The sequence below is a fragment of the Calypte anna genome, chromosome 7, assembly GCF_003957555.1.
Source record: "Calypte anna isolate BGI_N300 chromosome 7, bCalAnn1_v1.p, whole genome shotgun sequence".
Taxonomy (NCBI): Eukaryota; Metazoa; Chordata; class Aves; order Apodiformes; family Trochilidae; genus Calypte; species Calypte anna.
In genome coordinates this window covers 15129518-15146288 of record NC_044253.1, presented here as the reverse complement: position 1 = coordinate 15146288, position 16771 = coordinate 15129518, and the positions used below count along the sequence as shown (strand labels likewise).

General features: G+C 49.5%; 1 protein-coding gene across 1 annotated transcript in view; it reads right to left on the bottom strand.

Annotated features, from left to right (window-relative positions):
• Positions 1-1945: 1945 nt before the first annotated feature.
• The window catches only part of IGFBP2 (insulin like growth factor binding protein 2), a 64133-nt gene continuing 49307 nt past the window's right edge, over positions 1946-16771 (bottom strand). The window contains exons 2-4 of the mRNA XM_030454779.1: positions 10254-10477; positions 8641-8781; positions 1946-7864 (exon numbers count right to left, since the gene is read on the bottom strand). Of these exons, the coding sequence (XP_030310639.1) occupies positions 7697-7864; positions 8641-8781; positions 10254-10477 (533 nt within the window). The 3' untranslated portion in view covers positions 1946-7696. The remainder of the gene's footprint in view (positions 7865-8640; positions 8782-10253; positions 10478-16771) is intronic.

Sequence of the window (16771 nt, the reverse complement as noted above, 5' to 3'; positions counted from 1 at the left end):
GCAGACGCTCCCCTCCATCACGGACTGGGCACCCTTGTAGTCTCGCCAAGATACGTCATTGCTTCTCCAAGCACCTCACACACACACCCTCCTTCAGGACACTTGCCCCAGTCAAGGGCAGGAATGGATGCCCTACAATTATTTCCCTTGGAGTTCTGACAGGGATGAGTGTTGCTGATGGGCTTCCCCAGAGAGCTGGTGGGGAATGTTTGGAGTTGGGGACAATGTGTCTTCCCATGCTGAAAAGAAGGGGATGCCTCAAATGCAGATCTACTCAAAAACAAGCCCTGAAAGAGCAAGGTGATGTCCATGTTGTTGGAGGGGGGAGTGCAGCAGGTGATGGGGCAAGGAAGGGACACCTCTGGACTCTGCAGGGCTGATGGAGCAAGTTTGGTTTGACCAGGGTGTTGGTTGATGGTGCAGTAAAGGTGGGGTGAAGAATGGGGTAGAAAAGGCAGATGGAGGCACCTGTGCAAACACCAATAGCCACAAGTTGCCATTGTCACCACAGTCCCCCACCTCCTCTGTTTGCTAATTCCTGTGCAAAACCTCCTGACTGTTACAGGCCAGTACCACCTTCCCCAGGATCCTTCCCTCCTTCTCTCTCCCTCTCTTGATTTTTTGTTCGTTTGTTTTGTTGTTTGATTTCCCAAAACTTGAAAGCCTTTGGCTGCAGAGAAAGGAGACATGCCTCCAGGGTGGGATGGGAGCAGGCAGAGGGACAGCAGCTCCCCATGGGCCTTGCCTTTCAGGGCTGATGCTTTTGCAGCATGAGAGTCAGCTCACAGGGCCTTGTGGTAGTCTCATTTCATGGCCACGATGGTGACACTGGGAGGGGGACACAGGATGCCTCCCTGGCCCCTCCCTACAAAGACAGTCTCAGCCATGACCCTGGCAGCCCAGAGCACCAAAATCCATCCTGCACGTCCATTCTTCCTCCCTTCACATCCAGGGCATGGGTGGTCCTGTTCCCACCAACCAAGGGAAAAGAGGATGCAAGGAGGGAGTTGCACTACCCACACTTCCCTAGACCACCTCAGCTCCCAGGACAGGCCACTGAGTAACCCCTGCGCCACCCTCTCCCTTGAGGATCCCCAGCAGGACAAGGCTGTTTGCATGCTGCACTAATATTTAGGACTGGGATTGGAGCCTGGGTCAGGCTGGAGCAAATTTAGGAGAGGTTGCCCAATGCCTGGGGCAACAGTGACAAGGTGTTCCTATCCTCAGCATCCAGTGGCACCCCTTGGCTTTCAGGATGAGAAAAACAAGAGGCACATGGGGAAGTGCTGACACTTTGGGTATCAGGGGGAGGCATGAGGTTCAGGGGTCTCCAGCCATGGCGTTTGCACCTCGCCAGCATTTGTACCCGGGATGCTGGCTGGGAAAGAGAGGTAAAGGATGGTGCAGCGGTGAGGACAGCCCTTCCACCACATCTCCCCGGGGAGTAAAGCTCAGTGGCTGGGCTACCCCTTGTCTGTACTGCAGTGGACTTCGAAAACCACTAGTACAAGAGCATTTTGCACTATTTCTCTGCTCTCTCACCACCCTTCTCTTTTTGTCCCCCTTCCCCATGAAAATTTTCTTTTTATTGTTGGGGGGGTTTGTTGTTGTTGTTGATTTTAAATCCTTTTCCCAAACGGAGCATTGTATATTTAAGGACCGACAGTTCACCTCACTTCCAGACCGCTGTCCTGGCCCTGGCTAGGAGCCCTGCCTACTGTGCCCCCCTCCCCAGCCCCGCCAGCCCCCCCATCACTGCCACCGGGACAGACGTCACTGCGCACGTTACCCACTGTTGTAACACAGTTGTTAAAACACACCAGATTCCGAGTTTCCTGCCTGGTTTTTATCTTTAAGCAATACTCACTACACATTTTACGATAGCTTTTTATAGCTTTACATACATACGGTAGCTCTGTTGTTTTGTTTTGTTGTTTTGTTGTGGTTTTTTTTTTTCCAGTAAACAAGAAATACTCATAATCTTACTGGTGGGAAAAAAAAAAGCAGTTTGTGAAAAACTGACAATGGAAGAAGAGCTTAATGCTCTGTTTAGCATTTTGTACTTAAAAAAAAAATCTCACATTTTATTAAAAAGTGAAGATTGCTGTATACTATTTATTCAACTTATAATTTATGTTACTCTTTGATCTTTGTCTTTTCTCATGACAAAGCATTTATTTAATAAAGTTATGCATTCAGTTAGCTTGTGCCTGACACTTGTGGAGCATCTGCATGCTGGGGCCTGCAAGTGAGCTGCTCCTGCAGCACACCCCTGGTCAGTCGTGCTGTGCCCCTGGGGGGGCTCAGTCAGATTTATAGAGGTGCTGTGGGAGGTACAGGGCAGATGGTAGTATGGTGACAATGGTTTAGGAGACATTTTGCCACCGGAGCAATATGCTAAGGCAATGTTAAAATTGTAAGCTTGAGGATAGACCATTCTTAGAGGTGTCCTATGAGGGAGGGGACAGAGGGTAGTTTTAGCAATTTCTTTGCATGGATGTGACAGTGGGCACAGCAAAAGTGTTCAGCCAGGTTGTGGGGGGGAGAGGACCTGGCTGCTGGTGATGCTGAGCCTCCAGCTGGTATCCCGCAGTTACTAGACATGATGTTTGAGCCTCACACCTCTCTGGGCAGTAGGAAGATTTGTCCCAGAGTACAGGATTATCCTTGCTATCTCTTAGAAGCCCAGACTGTGGTTCTCAGACACATGGTCGCCCTTGGTGGCCCTTCCTATTGCTCTGTGCCCCCCAGTGCCCGATCTGCCCCCCCCACCTATACACACACACACATACAGCCATTACCCTTCATCCTACAACACACCCTCTTATATCCTGCCACCTGTGCCACCCCATGACCTCCATCTGCCCTGCTTGACAGCATCATCCCATATGCCCAGTGCAGGGTGGGATGCGAAAAAGATCCAGAAACTGCACGTTTCCAGGGGTGTGCTAAAACATACCCCCTATCCTACCTGCACCGCCCAGGGCTGTCGCAGCCGCCTGCTCCTGATGGCTCTCTCGCTCCAGAGCATGGATGGGGCCAAACCTCCCACCCCGATCAAGTGGGGCGGGGGTGTGTCCGGAAACCCGATGCCCCCGCCCCCCCTCCTTCATGCCACCCCGCAGAGCTGAGTCCGCTGCCCACACGCACCCCGCGGCACAAGAGCCGCACAGTGCCGGAGCCGGCACCAGGAGGCGCCCCGAGCCCGCCGGCGGGGGATGCGGGGGATGCGGAGGTGCGGGCCCTGTGCAAGCTGGGCAGGGAGGCACCGTTGCTGCTTTCAGCCACACGGACACTGAAAATGGGTTCCCACACAACAAGTTAGGGCTTCCCCCCCCCACACACACACTAGTAAATTGTACACCCACCCACAGGCTGTAGCTGTATGCATGTAATAGCTAGGTATAGCTTTACATGGATAGTCATACATTATATTATGTTAAATCTTATTGTTTATACTACTGCAAAATTTTTATGCTATGCTAAACTTGTTGATTGCCAGTGTGAATTGTTTTATGTGCATACACCAGAGCTGCTGGGGTTTCGGCTGCTACACTGTATGCAGCTGGCCAGGTCCCACACAATTACCCAGAGCCCAAGAGGCACAGAGCCGGCCCACGTGAAACCAGGGAAAGCACCCAACCAGTGACATCCATCAAACCCATGCACACATGCACACGCATGCGGCCTTCAAGGCCATGTTACAATCTCGGGCAAACATAACCAGAAGCTCATTGCTCACCTGGGCTTACTACTGTCCCTCTGCACCTATGCAAGGCCAGCTGCAGGCTGAAGGCTACCATTTCCCTCCAGCCCTTGAACCAGAAGGTGGCCCGGCTATGGCCAGGCTCTGGGTTCTGGCACCCCTGATACCTCCCAGCCCTCCCTGGGCAGGACCTGGCTTGGAGCACTCTGAGGCTTCATGATGCTACTTGGCACCTACCCCCCCACAGCATCCCCTGAGCCACCTTCAGCTGCCCCAACAGACACAAAACAGGATGGTACTTAATGTTAACTTTGTTGCTTTTCCAATGTTTTCCAGCTCCAATCCCACCCCCATCCTGCCTGTCCTCCCTTACACCCCTCCAGATTTATATGATTGCTGCCTCCTGTCTCCGTACATTTTCCTGGTGCTGCCCACCATTGCCCAGCCCCTTAGCAAGCATTTGTACTACTCAATGTACTGGCATGGTGTAGGAAAAAACAGATGGGAAGTAGCCTGGTTTTGGCAGCCTTTGGAAAGGCCAAAGGGAAACCACAGCCACCTGGCTGCTGGCTGTTGGGGCCACACGTGGCCTCTCCTTCAATGCTGCAATTTTAATTTAATGCCTCGTTTGTTTTTTTTAATTACTGTTGTTGTTTGCATCCCTGTGGCACCCCAAGCATTGAGCTATGCTATCATGCTCCCTTAGGCAGCATCTCTTGCCCTGGGAAAAGGTCGAAGACCTTCAAGAGACCTGTCATCCTGGCCCCATGAATGGAGCAGCCTCAGCCAAGCCCAAATCCCACATGCAGCCAAGGCTTCCCTGAACCTTCTCAGCAGTTCTGGGCAAATACTTAACACAAAAAATAAAGGCCAGCTTTTTAGCTGGCTCAAATTTTGCTCTCCTTGACTGAGAAAAAGGGGAGAGCCTTTAGAGGGTCCCCCATTGAGCATTTCTTCCTGCAGTGCCTTCCTCAGCGAAGGAACTCTTTGCATGGGCTACAAAGGAGATTAAAAACATCGTGAGATGCTTAAAGGAGCCTGCATGATTCACGGAGAACAGGTCCACCTGCCAGCTAAGGAACAGCACAGTTGAATGCAACTCAAGAAGCCCCTGAAATACCAAGGTTGGGAAGCTGCAAAGAGCAGTGCTCCCATCTCTTTATAGCCTTTGCCCAAGCATCTGACAAGGTTCTTGTGCTGGGTGGGAGGGACTTTCCCTCACAAAGCTGCTCCCCTGCTCAACTAATAGGAAACAACTGCTTTCTGACAGCCTCTTGGCAGCTCAGGTTGCTCCACAAGCATCACATCAGACAGGCCACTCACACTGCTGTCCTCTGCCTGGCAAAGCGGGTCATGACCACCCTTTTCCACCAAATCTAGCTGCTGTCAGGCAGGGAAATGGTCTCTATACATGTGCTGGCCAGATGCTTAGAGGACTTGATGGTATGGTTGCATTTTACAGACTCACAAGGTATCACGCCTGGAACAGGAACGTATCAATCCAATGGATAAGTGACATCAGTTCCTCCCTGCTCATACAGTTGGGACCAGTGATAATGAAAAGCCCAACTCCCTGTTTGCAGCTTGCACTTGTTGGGCACATTGTTCACAGCCACCCCTGGACAAAAGCTGAAATTTGGGTGTGATGCATCAGGCAAGAAAATGTGTACTATAAACAGAAGGAGTGGGGAGCGAGGAAGATGACAGTTTTCTGGCACCCCATTTAATTTATTCCAACTTTATGCAGCTCAGCTTTTCCAAAAGAGAAAAAGGAAAAACACAAAAGAAAACTTCCCGATTCCTAAACAAACCAAAAAGTACAGACTGCAGATGAGAGCTAGTGTGTGCAAGGTTTACATGAAAAAGCAGAACATCCTCAGATGTTAACAGAAAACAGGTAGCATCATTTTTACAGTTACTTGCTTTGCATGCAGCTATGTTTTCTCTCTCTCTCATGCACTCTCACTCCCTCTCATACACATCCCCACGGACACATCTCCACCCTTGACTTTCCAAAGGGGATCTTTCCCCTGTCTTCTCCACAGCCTCATCTAAATCTCTGCAAAGTCATGAGGGGCTTAACTTGGAGAGACCCTCTGTGCCCTTCACACTTCAGATCTGAAATGTAGGGCCAAGAAGGAAAGGGGAAAAAAATTAGAATTATTCCCAATGTTCCCCTTCCTCCAGAGTCCATTGGGCCCTTTTGCTTTACCTTATCCAGGTCTAAGCTCCTGGATGGGGGTGGTTTTGACAGCAGGGACCCTGATGTGGTGTTTCTGCAGCGTGCTGGCAGTTAGCAGGGCTGATCCCATCCCCATGGGTCATAGTCAGGCAGATTTGTTGCCTTGCCTCATGCTGTGCAGACATAGGGTGCTCCCAGCCAGACCCCGCACTTGCCAGAGAACCCCCTTCCTCCACCCTATTCAACCTAGCCCTGTGGGAGACCTGGTATCTGGAGGCTGTTTGCTACTCAGAAGCATTTGCTAGATATTATTAGGAGATGCTTTATTTCCCACCCTCCCCTGATTTCATTTAGGGAAAGACCGAGACTTACTGTAAAGGAGAGGATTTTTCCAATTGCTCTACTAATGGTATCTACAGTAAAACAGGAAATAAAGGGAAAAAAAAGGAAGAAAATTATAAAATCTTGCTTAGGTGAAGGGGAAGTTATTTATTCTCAGCATTGGTGAATTCTGTACAGAAAGAAATCAACAGGTAAAATAACAGCAGAGAAATATCTCCTCAGAGCGGCACATCTGGCACAAAACCAGACACGGAGTTGCTTGGCTTTAATTTGTATAATGTATGTGTGGGTAGAAGGGTGTGTGCCTGTGTCTGTGTGCACGTGTGTGTCAGGACTTTTACAAAGCAAGATATATACTGTAATTTACTTTTTAAAAAATAAAAAAAAGGAAAAAAAAAAAAAGAAAAAGAAAAAAAAAAAAGTGTGTGCTGATGAATAGCAGATGCTCACTCCAATCCCAAACAAAAATGGAGGGACAAGGGCAGCTGCTTGGGAGTGCAGGTTATAGAAGGGTTTTTTTTCCTATCTAGAAAAAAAGAGAGAATGAGAGCAAGAGAGAGAGCCACTCCCTGGCTTTGTACCCTAAATCTACACAGGTATCCTTCCACCCAGCCCCAGTAAGTTCACTTTAGCTCCCTCATCATAAGCTGATCCTAAGAAATACTGGGCAATAGCCCTTCAAACCCCCTGAAAAACCAAGCATTTAGCTTTGCTGTCACCCAAAGGCCCAGTCCTCCCAGACCAGCAGCTGGAGTTAGGTTCCTGCAGGGCTGGCTGTGCTCCAGTGCCAGGAAGGGAAGCACCCAGGGGTGTTTTGTGGGGGGAGCTGCCTAATCTTTAGGCCTTTCCCTTGCTGTTATTCCTCTGGGGATACCTCCTAAACACAGTGGCATGTTCCAGCTGGGAAGCTGAAGGCTTTTCTCCTTCCCTTCCTTCCAGTCCACATCCCATGCCAGGACTGATGGCCGGGCTGGGGCACAGAGGACTAGCAGGACACAAGAGGCAGGCGACACAGTATTTACAGTCTTTGGTCTTGGGGAAGGGAGGGAAAGAGGGGGGAAAGGGTGGGAGGTTTTTTTATTTTGTTTTTTGCTTGCCTCTTGCCCATGGCAAGGGATTTTGCCCCTGGAAGGTGTCAAGGAGCACATGGCACTCCATGCTGGAGGGTGCAGGAAGAGGCCGCAAAGCAGCAGGGAGGACAGGGCCGCAGAGTGAAGAGCAAAAAAGACCAATTCTCTGGCTTACATTGGGTGAAAGACTATAGGAAAGCAGTCCCTTCTCCTTGCAACCCCCCCCACCGCCCTTCCCCTGCTCCCTCCCCAGGAGCTAGGCAGCAGGGGAAAGAGGGCAGCACACAGGACCCAACCCCAGTCTCTTCCAGAGCCTAAAAAGACACACTGAAACCCACGTAAAATCCAGCACTGGGGCCATGGTGAGCCACCTCTGATGAGCAGGATCACTTCCGTCTACTGGCTCCGCAGGGCATGTGCTCCCCGGTTCTCCTGCTCATGAGCTGTGTAGAAGAGGTGGCACTCGGGGTCCCCACGGATGGTGGGTGCACCCTGGATGACCTTCCCGTGGATAGGGTCCACACACCAGCACTCACCACGCTGCCCATTCAGTGACATCTTGCACTGCACAGAGAGGGATAGAGCAAGCATCAGCTGAGGAAACTTGAGAATAAAAACCCCTTTCCAGTCCCACCAGCCAAAAGCCCAAACAGAGGCAGAATTGGGGTCTCTCCAGTGATCTGGCACTTGGTTGGATTTGGATCTAGGTAAGATTCAGGGATGCTGCGCACAGAGACCTCAGGGTTCGACCTCTTCCCCTATTTGAATCTTTCCGGGTCCCATAAATATTTTCAGAAGTACGCTGCACCCCAACCCTCACCTTGCCTGGAAGGAATCCCTCCTGGAGCTCTGGAGCCAGCCTCTATTTCTGGAGCAAAACCAGTAAAGTTCACTAAAAACTTCCCTGATCCCAGAATCGCTTTCTGCTTTTTCTGCAGGACTGGCCAGCATTCAGCCCCTCTGCTTTTCTCCTGCACAGACTTGGCTCAAAGCATATGAAAACAGACCTGAACAGATAAACAGCTCTTATGGGGAAGAAGAGACTCTGAATTAAACAGATTTTCCATCTCTGGGTGGCTCACAGCCACATGTAGATCTGGGTCTCACATCTCCACTTAGTAGCCCATGGCTGCAGACACACCTGGGTGTTACTAAACTTGTCCATACCACATGTGATATTTGCTGTTTTGCTCCACACCTCGCACCACTTGTGCAACATCAGCCCAGCCCTGAACTGCTGCATGTCCCCTTTGACTGCATTTAGTGGGGTAATATGTGTTGAGCTCAGGGCTGCTCCTGGGAGTGCAGCCAGCCCTGGGGCTCTGGATCTCCCTACTTGCCTGTTTGAGATTGTACAAGCCATGCTTGTCACAATTGGGGATGTGGAGGGAGTAGAGGTGCTCCAGGGGACCTCGTTCATCCGGCAGCCGCATAGTGGAGATGCGTTCCAGGACCTGATCCAGCTCCTGCTGACAAGGGGTCTGAAAAGAGCCCAGAAAGCAGGAAAAAAAAAATCAGGGCAATGTGTCTCATCAAACAGTATCACATAGTAACAACACTTCAGACAACAGAAACACCAGAAAGGATGAACACCTGTATGCACCTCCTCAGGACACAGGTTTGAGACTGGGTCCTGCTGCTGACTTCTTCTCCTATGGGTACCCAAAGGCACATCTGCACATGCCAGTGTGTGTGGAGATACACATGGGGAGGCATCTCTCCCATGTGCTTCATGTGGCCAAAAGCCAACATGACACCAGGTCACAAGGCCTGAGGGAGGAGGAGGTGAAGACTCAGAAATGCTCCAATGGGTCCCAATCGTGATGATAAGTGATGTGAAACGACTAATTCAGACAGCCCAGGAGGCTTTCCATAAGAATCGCCGAGATCCCATACCTGTGATGCAGTTTGGGCTCAGAAGTGTAACTCAAAGCATGTAAGACCCTCATGGGAGTGGAGGGCAAGCTCCAGGAATGAGGGCACTCAGCAAAGCCATCGTCTGGAGGCATCAACAGCAGCCCCAAGCCAGGGCTCCCAGACAGGGCAGGGGTTGCATTACAACTGATGTGAGCCAGACTGAGTCCACACATCTCTGCTTTTGCAGTTATGGGGTTTTTTTCTCCAAAGAAGCAGAAGGAGTACGGGAGGTCTCTAAGTTGGTGGTGCCTGCACCTCACTTTCTACCGCGGCTTTGCCTGTTCCTTGGAGATGGTTGATGGCCCTTTTCAAGCTCCTTTCTGTCTCTGCACTCCCCATATATATAAATATTATTATTTTTACTCCATATGTTTATAGAGATATGTATTACAGACCTTTTGGGGTGATTTTCCATTCCCATCCCACCTAGTTGCCTTGTTCAAGCTGCCCACTAGAGGGAAACCACGGCCAAGTACTGGAGGGACACGGAAGAAAGGGATAGGGAGGACTCTGGGCACTCTCCTCGCCACGTGATAGTCCCACAGCCCATCTCCGGGGGCTCAGGGCCCCCCTCCTCAAACTGGAAATGCCTTTCAGCAGGCAGACACCCTTCCACCCCCCAAATCCCCTTGGACCATCCTTGGCACTTGCTTAGGGAAAAAGGGTGTAAGGAAGCAGGTCCATGGGACATGGGCTCACACCCCTTAAGAGGCAGGTGTTGCACCAACAGGACCCCTCTTCTCCAGCTCTGCTGTCAGAAGGTGAAGCTGCAATGAAAATAACACCTTGCCAGCACATGGAGTTTCACGAGATGGTGTTTTCGGCCTCAGCTTCAGGCCAAAACAAACATTTGCTTTTCTTTTTTTTTTTTTTTTTTTTTCCTCTTCCCCTTCCCCCATTTTTTCTTTCTCTTTATTTTTTTTTCTTTTTAAGACAGTGTTTTGCAAATGTCACTAAGGGTTTTTAAATTCTGCATTTCTCCAGCAAGCCTGCAGCTGCCTCCATTAGTTCCCCATACCCCCCCCCGCCCTCTCACCCTGCCAGTCGACAGCCGTGACTTCTTCGAGTCGTCATGGTTGTGATGAGCCTTGCTGACTTTGCCCATCTGCCGCTGCTGCTCATTCACCTTCTCTCTCATCACAGCCAGCTCCTTCATACCCGACTTCATGGGCTTCCTCCCACCAGCTCCACTCAGGATCCCTGTGGTGCCATCTACATGGTTCTCAGCAAGGATGCTCTCAGACCGGTCATCACCATTATCTGCAGGAGCCAGGGCAGACAAGAGAAGGATCAAGCTCTGCCAGGTGCTCTCTCACGTGTTCATCCCACCCTGCATGGCTTTCAAGCATGGCCAGTTACCAAGCCATAAAATCTTTTCAAGGAAAAATTTTAAATTGCATTATCCCTTTCATCTGGAAGGTGAGAATAGATCCTTTCATTCTGGAGTTATTACCACACTAAAAACAGTTTAGAGAGCAGGGGAAATTGCTGTTGGAGAAGTTCTTTCTGGTTTTTCTTTGACCTTCTAAATTACTTCCCAAAGAATGTAATTTTCCCACCAGAAGTCCAGTTGGGTTAGGGATGCCAAGTGTACTTCAGCTCCAAAACTTAAAACTACAGTGATTAGTAACAATACCTTGAGTCCATCTATCATCCCCCAAAGTATCTCCAGGAATCCTTACTCAGTATTAATGTGCTAAAATAAATTCTCAGGCCTACTTTCAAAAATACCTTGCCTGTTTTATGACCACCCTAATTTCCTTTGGAGATCCTGCCATTCCAGTGACTGTCCTTGCCATATCGTCTCTCACATAATTTGTCATACAGTACATTACTCATTTATCTTCTACTTCTGCATTTAGCCAATTCTGCTGTCAGCAGAACAGTCCCACATATTCTGGGCCTAATTCTGCCCCTGCTATAAGCCACAAGACCCCCAGCTACTTCAGCCATTTAAAATGAGTTAGCAGAAAGCTGTGGATAAACACTGGACTTTTTCCATCTTCTCTCCTTTTTGCTTTGTGCATTTTCCCAGTTTCCTTGGTACTGTTTCTGAGAACAGTCCTTGTCAAAGCAGAACACAATGGTCACAATGCCACAGACAGTCCTTTAGTCTTTGTGGTGGCAATAAGGACAGATCTCAGTTCCTCCTGTTTGTTCTGGAAGGTAACAGCTGACCCCTCCCTAGTGTCTGGTCTGATCTGGCAGAGCAAGCACATCTTACTGTAACTGGATCCAACACTAAAGCTGCTGCTGCTTTAAGCAGGGGGTTGGATGCAGACCTCCAGAGGTCCTTTCCAGTCCAAATCATGATTCAACCACTACACATACATCACGTCTCACCACAATAACCCAGGCTCTCTGTATACAGGAGCTCTTCAGCAGCTCCACAGGTCCCACACCAGTGACAGACCAGAGCATTCCAGTCCTACAGTGATGACAAACACAGTGTCTTTTAGCATATGCCAAGGTGGAACTGTAGTACTCAGCCTACTGACACTAGCATTCTCTCTAGTATCACCAGCTTCGGCTTTCCAGTCCTCCAGAACTCAGGCACTTAGACAGAAGTAAAGAAATCACATCAAACTCCCCAGTGGAGGGCAAGCAATGCTTTGGCTCATGTAACAATGCTTAATTTATGGATCTCTCCTGCTTCTTTGAAGACCAAGCACACAGATCACTTGCAGATTTTAACATTTCCTTTTTTTTCAAAGCTGCATTAAGATGTTATGTCAGAGCATAGATCTACTGCCATGACAGGGAATGAAAAATCAATATAGCAAGGGTTTATTTCTGTCACAGCTTTCCAAGCTCTCTTCAGGTGTGACAACCCCAGGCTCACAGAAGAAACCGCATGAAGAGTTTTTTAGGAACTTACTCAGCAAATTTGTGCAGCTGCCTACAGACTGATGGCAAGAGAACAGCCCAAGGGGGCTGAATCAAAGAGCAACCCCAGCCCAGCATGCCATTCATAAGAGACCAACAGCAACTGCTTGAGGACAGATGTCAGAAGAACCATTCCAAATCTCTGCTGCAGATGAGCAGTAAAAGCACTTTCATGACTGGAGACTGCATCTGACACAGAGGATTTAAAAGCCACCAAAAGACACATCCTTCAATTAATTTGTCCAATACCCTTTTGAACTGCCTCACCATTTTGGCCTCCAGTATCCAAATACTGGGATCATCCCACTTCCCAGAAACACTAGTATGTCTACGCTGCAAGTCTTTTAGCTGCTTAGGTAGCAACTGAAAAGCAATCATGGGGTAAAACCAATCCAACAAAGTCCATAACTTTCCTCAATACTAGCTCCAGATGAGAATGGGGACCAGGTTTGATAGCCAGATGAGCGAGCTCAAAGTCTGGGCTGCTGCCTGGCAATTGCCATCTGGCTGTCATCCTAGGAGTCGGACAAGGAATATTTTGAGCAGGAATCTTCTGTTTATACACCAGTCTCCTTGTTAATTAGAAACACATAGTGAGAAGAAGGCCATGAGGCTGCCCTTCAGACAGGATCAAATGAAAAAGCCCTGTGAAAGAGACAGGCAAGGCTGGCGAGGCTCTGATCCTCAATGACCTGCTTAGGAAGGCTTTAGCCTTCCAATAGTCTTTTGTGCTTCTCTTCTTGGTGTCCCACCAAGCTGTCAACTGCAGAAGAACAAGCACAGCAGCAGGGCAGCATCTCAGACACTCTGCAGTCCCCTGCTTCATTCAAAAAAACGATGGTACAAACTGACAGAAAAGCAGCAAACTGGAAGCAGTGCCTTCCCTCATAGATTCTCACTCCTTTCTGCCTCCAACTAAAATATACAGACATCTGCCCAAATAAGCATTGCACTAGTAAATGAAGGCGAGCTGGTAAGCCTCTTGTCGGCTGATTCATTCACAAAACCTGCTTCTGATAATATTTTTTCTCATTTTTCTCACTTTCCAATGCTAACAATTATCAGCCCAAAGAAAACCACAAATGGGAGTAGAGTGTGCAAGACCATGTGCCCGAACACACCCAGGAACAGAAGAGATTTTCTTGGCTCCCTGGACACCATCACAGAAGAAAGCCTGGAGAGAGGACAGGAGGGCCTAACTGCTATCAGCTGCAAGGTTTTCTTCCCAAGGCCAAGCCAGCCAGTGAGCCATACCCTCACCCAGACACAGAGCTTGACTGATGACAGAGCCCTGTCACAGCTTTTCTCAAAAACCCAGTGCTGCTCTTGGGAGGTGCTCTTTTGACCCGAGACTTACTGGGATGGCTCAATCACTGGGAAAGTGAGACAGGACAGAAGTATACACCACCTGTAAAGCACCAGCATTTCCTTCTCAGATGAGTTGTATGCACAGAAGGATGAGCATCAGGTGTGATGGACTCCATTTGAAAGACCAAATAGGCCAGGTAGCAACAGAGAGTGGAGACATCAAGTCTTGAGGTTGGGAGAACAGAGGGCAAGCCATGATCCAAACACCACCTTTTACAGTCAGAGAATGGTTTTTAATGTTGCCCAAAAGTAGCAAATCGTGTGTATTTATGACTCTCCATGAACCAATTAAGCCACCCAGCTACCCTACCAGCATGGGATGGGCAGCTATGCAGTTGTGTCAGATACTCAACCCTAATCCATTTGTCATCCTGGCAAGTGGCCTTTTGCTGCCCAAATTTAATTCATGCTAAATACATCTGTGAAAAGAGTTGTGCCAAACTCTAAAACAAAACAGTTTTATAGTTCTTTCATTTTCCTATGGCATGAAGAAAACATCTTCTGTGCTATTTTGGATCAAAAGGGAGAGCACTTTGTGCAGGGTGGGACAAAAGCGGCAGGACTCAAAGCAGATAGCTGAAGTTCTCTGAACACTGATGTGGAGCCCATGAAACACCTTCCTCCATGCCAAGGAAACAATTTCCTTATGACCTTTTTCAGGGAAAATTCCCACTGGCTTCAATGGGGCAAGGATTTGGCTGAGGTGAAAGTGTGTTCAAATGGCCATAAGCTAACATCTGTAGAGAGCTGCACAGTCTTGCCAACAGTTTCAAAAACAGCTACTGATTTCCAGCACTGAAATTTTCAGGAATCTGCTTTGAGACCTCTAGGCACCTCCACTAAGATGGCTGAGAAACCGAGGGGCTACAGCACACACAAAAAAAGGGCAGCTGCCTGAAGTTAAAACTACAACTTTATCCCTTTTAAGAGCTCTGAAGTTTTCTGGGCTGTGGGACAGGATTGAGGCAGCAGCACTCACTTAGCAGGAGAGGGCCAGCCTGTGTCACAGGGAACACACACCATGCCAAGGATCACAGCCACCCTCTTCGGCACTGCTAACCCTTTGCGCTTGTTTTCCTTTGAGGACAGCTTACCTGCAGAGTCACACACGCATTTGCTTATCAGCCCAGGGCGTTTGCATAGTTTAAATGCTGCCTAAGGTCTGAGGGGCACAGAAAATTTCATCCCAAGTGGCCTTTAACAACCTGCCTGAAGCCCACCAGACTTGAGTTCCAGCTGTGTCCTGGCTGGATGGGCTAACATCTACCTCCGGCAGCAACAGCAGACTTCCTTGGCCAGCACTTTCCCTCTGAAGCCATCAAAGTGCTTTGCAGCTCATTAATTACCTAAAGAGAAAGGTGTTCATCCTAGGCTGCACACAGTAAAAGCAAAGGCATCGAAAAATATGAGACTGTTGCCAGAGCCATGCGGGGAACTGAAGAGTGAATGGAAGAGCCTGTGCTGCTGCCCTGGCACCGCCCTGTGCACAGGAGCCAGACCACCTGGGTGCAGCAATGAAGCATTCAGAGAGCGATTTTTTCATCCCGAGCAGAGTTATTTGCCTCATCTAGCTTTATTTTTTTCCTCCTCCAACACTTCTAGCCTCCTGTGACTTCAAGGTTCTACCATTTCAGGATAATTTAAATGCCTGTTCCGGGTTTTGCTTGCAACTTCTTTATTTTAAGGAGCTGGAGCTGCCTTGTCCCGGGCAGCCAGGAACCCAGCACTTGTCCTTTGCAGCCTGAGAGCAGACGGGGTTTTAAACCCTACTTGTAACATATGCAACATCCCCAGCAGGAAAATTGTTTGCTGGGAGGTGGGGAAGGAGCAGACAAACCCGACCACAGCCCTGGTAACCTCTGCCTCATCAGTCTGCAAAGTATTTGTAGGAGAGCCCTGGGCAAAGGTTCCTGTGCAATAGTTCTGGTGTGGGTGTTTTTTGACCTGGAGCTTGGATACCTCAGCAAACGTTTTGCCAGCAGGGATTATACCGGCACTGCAATTTCCTCACAGCAGGAGCTGCCAAGAACAAAGTCCCCTCCAGGCCCTCTGGCCCATCCTGCCCCCCAAAAAAGACCCACTGTTCGCTGATTACCGCTGCCAAATTGCAAAGCGCTGAGCCACGACAAAGAACCCATCAGCGTTCAGCTGGCAGAGGAGGGGAAATGCGGGGGTTCCGGTATGTGGGCTGGCCCCAGGTGTAATGAAACCGAGCTGGATGCAACTCTCTAGAGGCAGACGAAACCAAAGTAGCCACTCAAGTTTCATTTTTCACTTCACACCAAAGCAGCGTGACCAGGAAATGCCACAGGGTACACAAGCAATGGGCCATGTAGGCAAGGGAGTGGTGGGAGAAGGGACAGAGAGCTGATAAGTCCCCCAGCCCCAGGACTGGGGGGACTCAGTGAGGGGGTCCCTCACAGTGGCCAATGGTGGATGCTCAGGGAAGGAGCAGGATGAAGGACACAATGACACAGCAGTGCCTCCTCATCTCGCCTCCTGGCAAATAGAAGTTCAGGAGCCAAAGGTTGCACCTAGACTGGGTTTAGCAGCCACTGACAAGCCTAAGGAGGAGTCATGCATGACCCCTTCCTGGATTCAACGACGGAGACTCCCCCCTCTTAGCCTCATCCAATTCTGCACAGGCAACATGGATGTTTAAGCACTTGATTTGCTTGCAGAGGACACACAGCCAGCATTCCTGAGCAGCCCATGGGTGTCCATGCCACCCTGGCTTTTGAGAGGACTGGAGGGAATGCTAGTCTCCCAAATCTCTCAGAAACATGGGCTCCCAGGAAACACAGTTGGAAATCAGCTTGGAGCATCTCCCATCTGCCAAGCAGCTTCTTCAGGGTGGGTTCCCAAGATCCTCTCTCTGGCCTGTCTGCACTCCCCAGGGTTATTTCATCACACCAACTTGCTCAGTAACAGTGAGCAATTGCACACCACAGCCAGAAAATTCCTGTATCAGACTCCAAGAACTCATTTTACCTCTGTGATAAGCTGTCCACAAAGCACTCTGAGATCCCCTGAGGCCAAGAGCCCTGGGGCTCTGCAAACACCCCTTTATTTTGCCACTAGATCTTTTCAGCCCACCTCTACCAACAAGGAGAGCAGGACTGGGGAGGGAACGGCATGTTCTGGACAGAGGTTGTTTAGCAAGCTCCTCTCCCTGTCCTGAGTGGGCTGGCACAGAGAGGTGATCCAAGGGGCACCCAGTGCCTTTGACTCCAGCATCCCACAGGAAATGCTTTATGTTCCTCCAGAGGGACATTGACTCAGGGCAGCACAGCTTTCAGT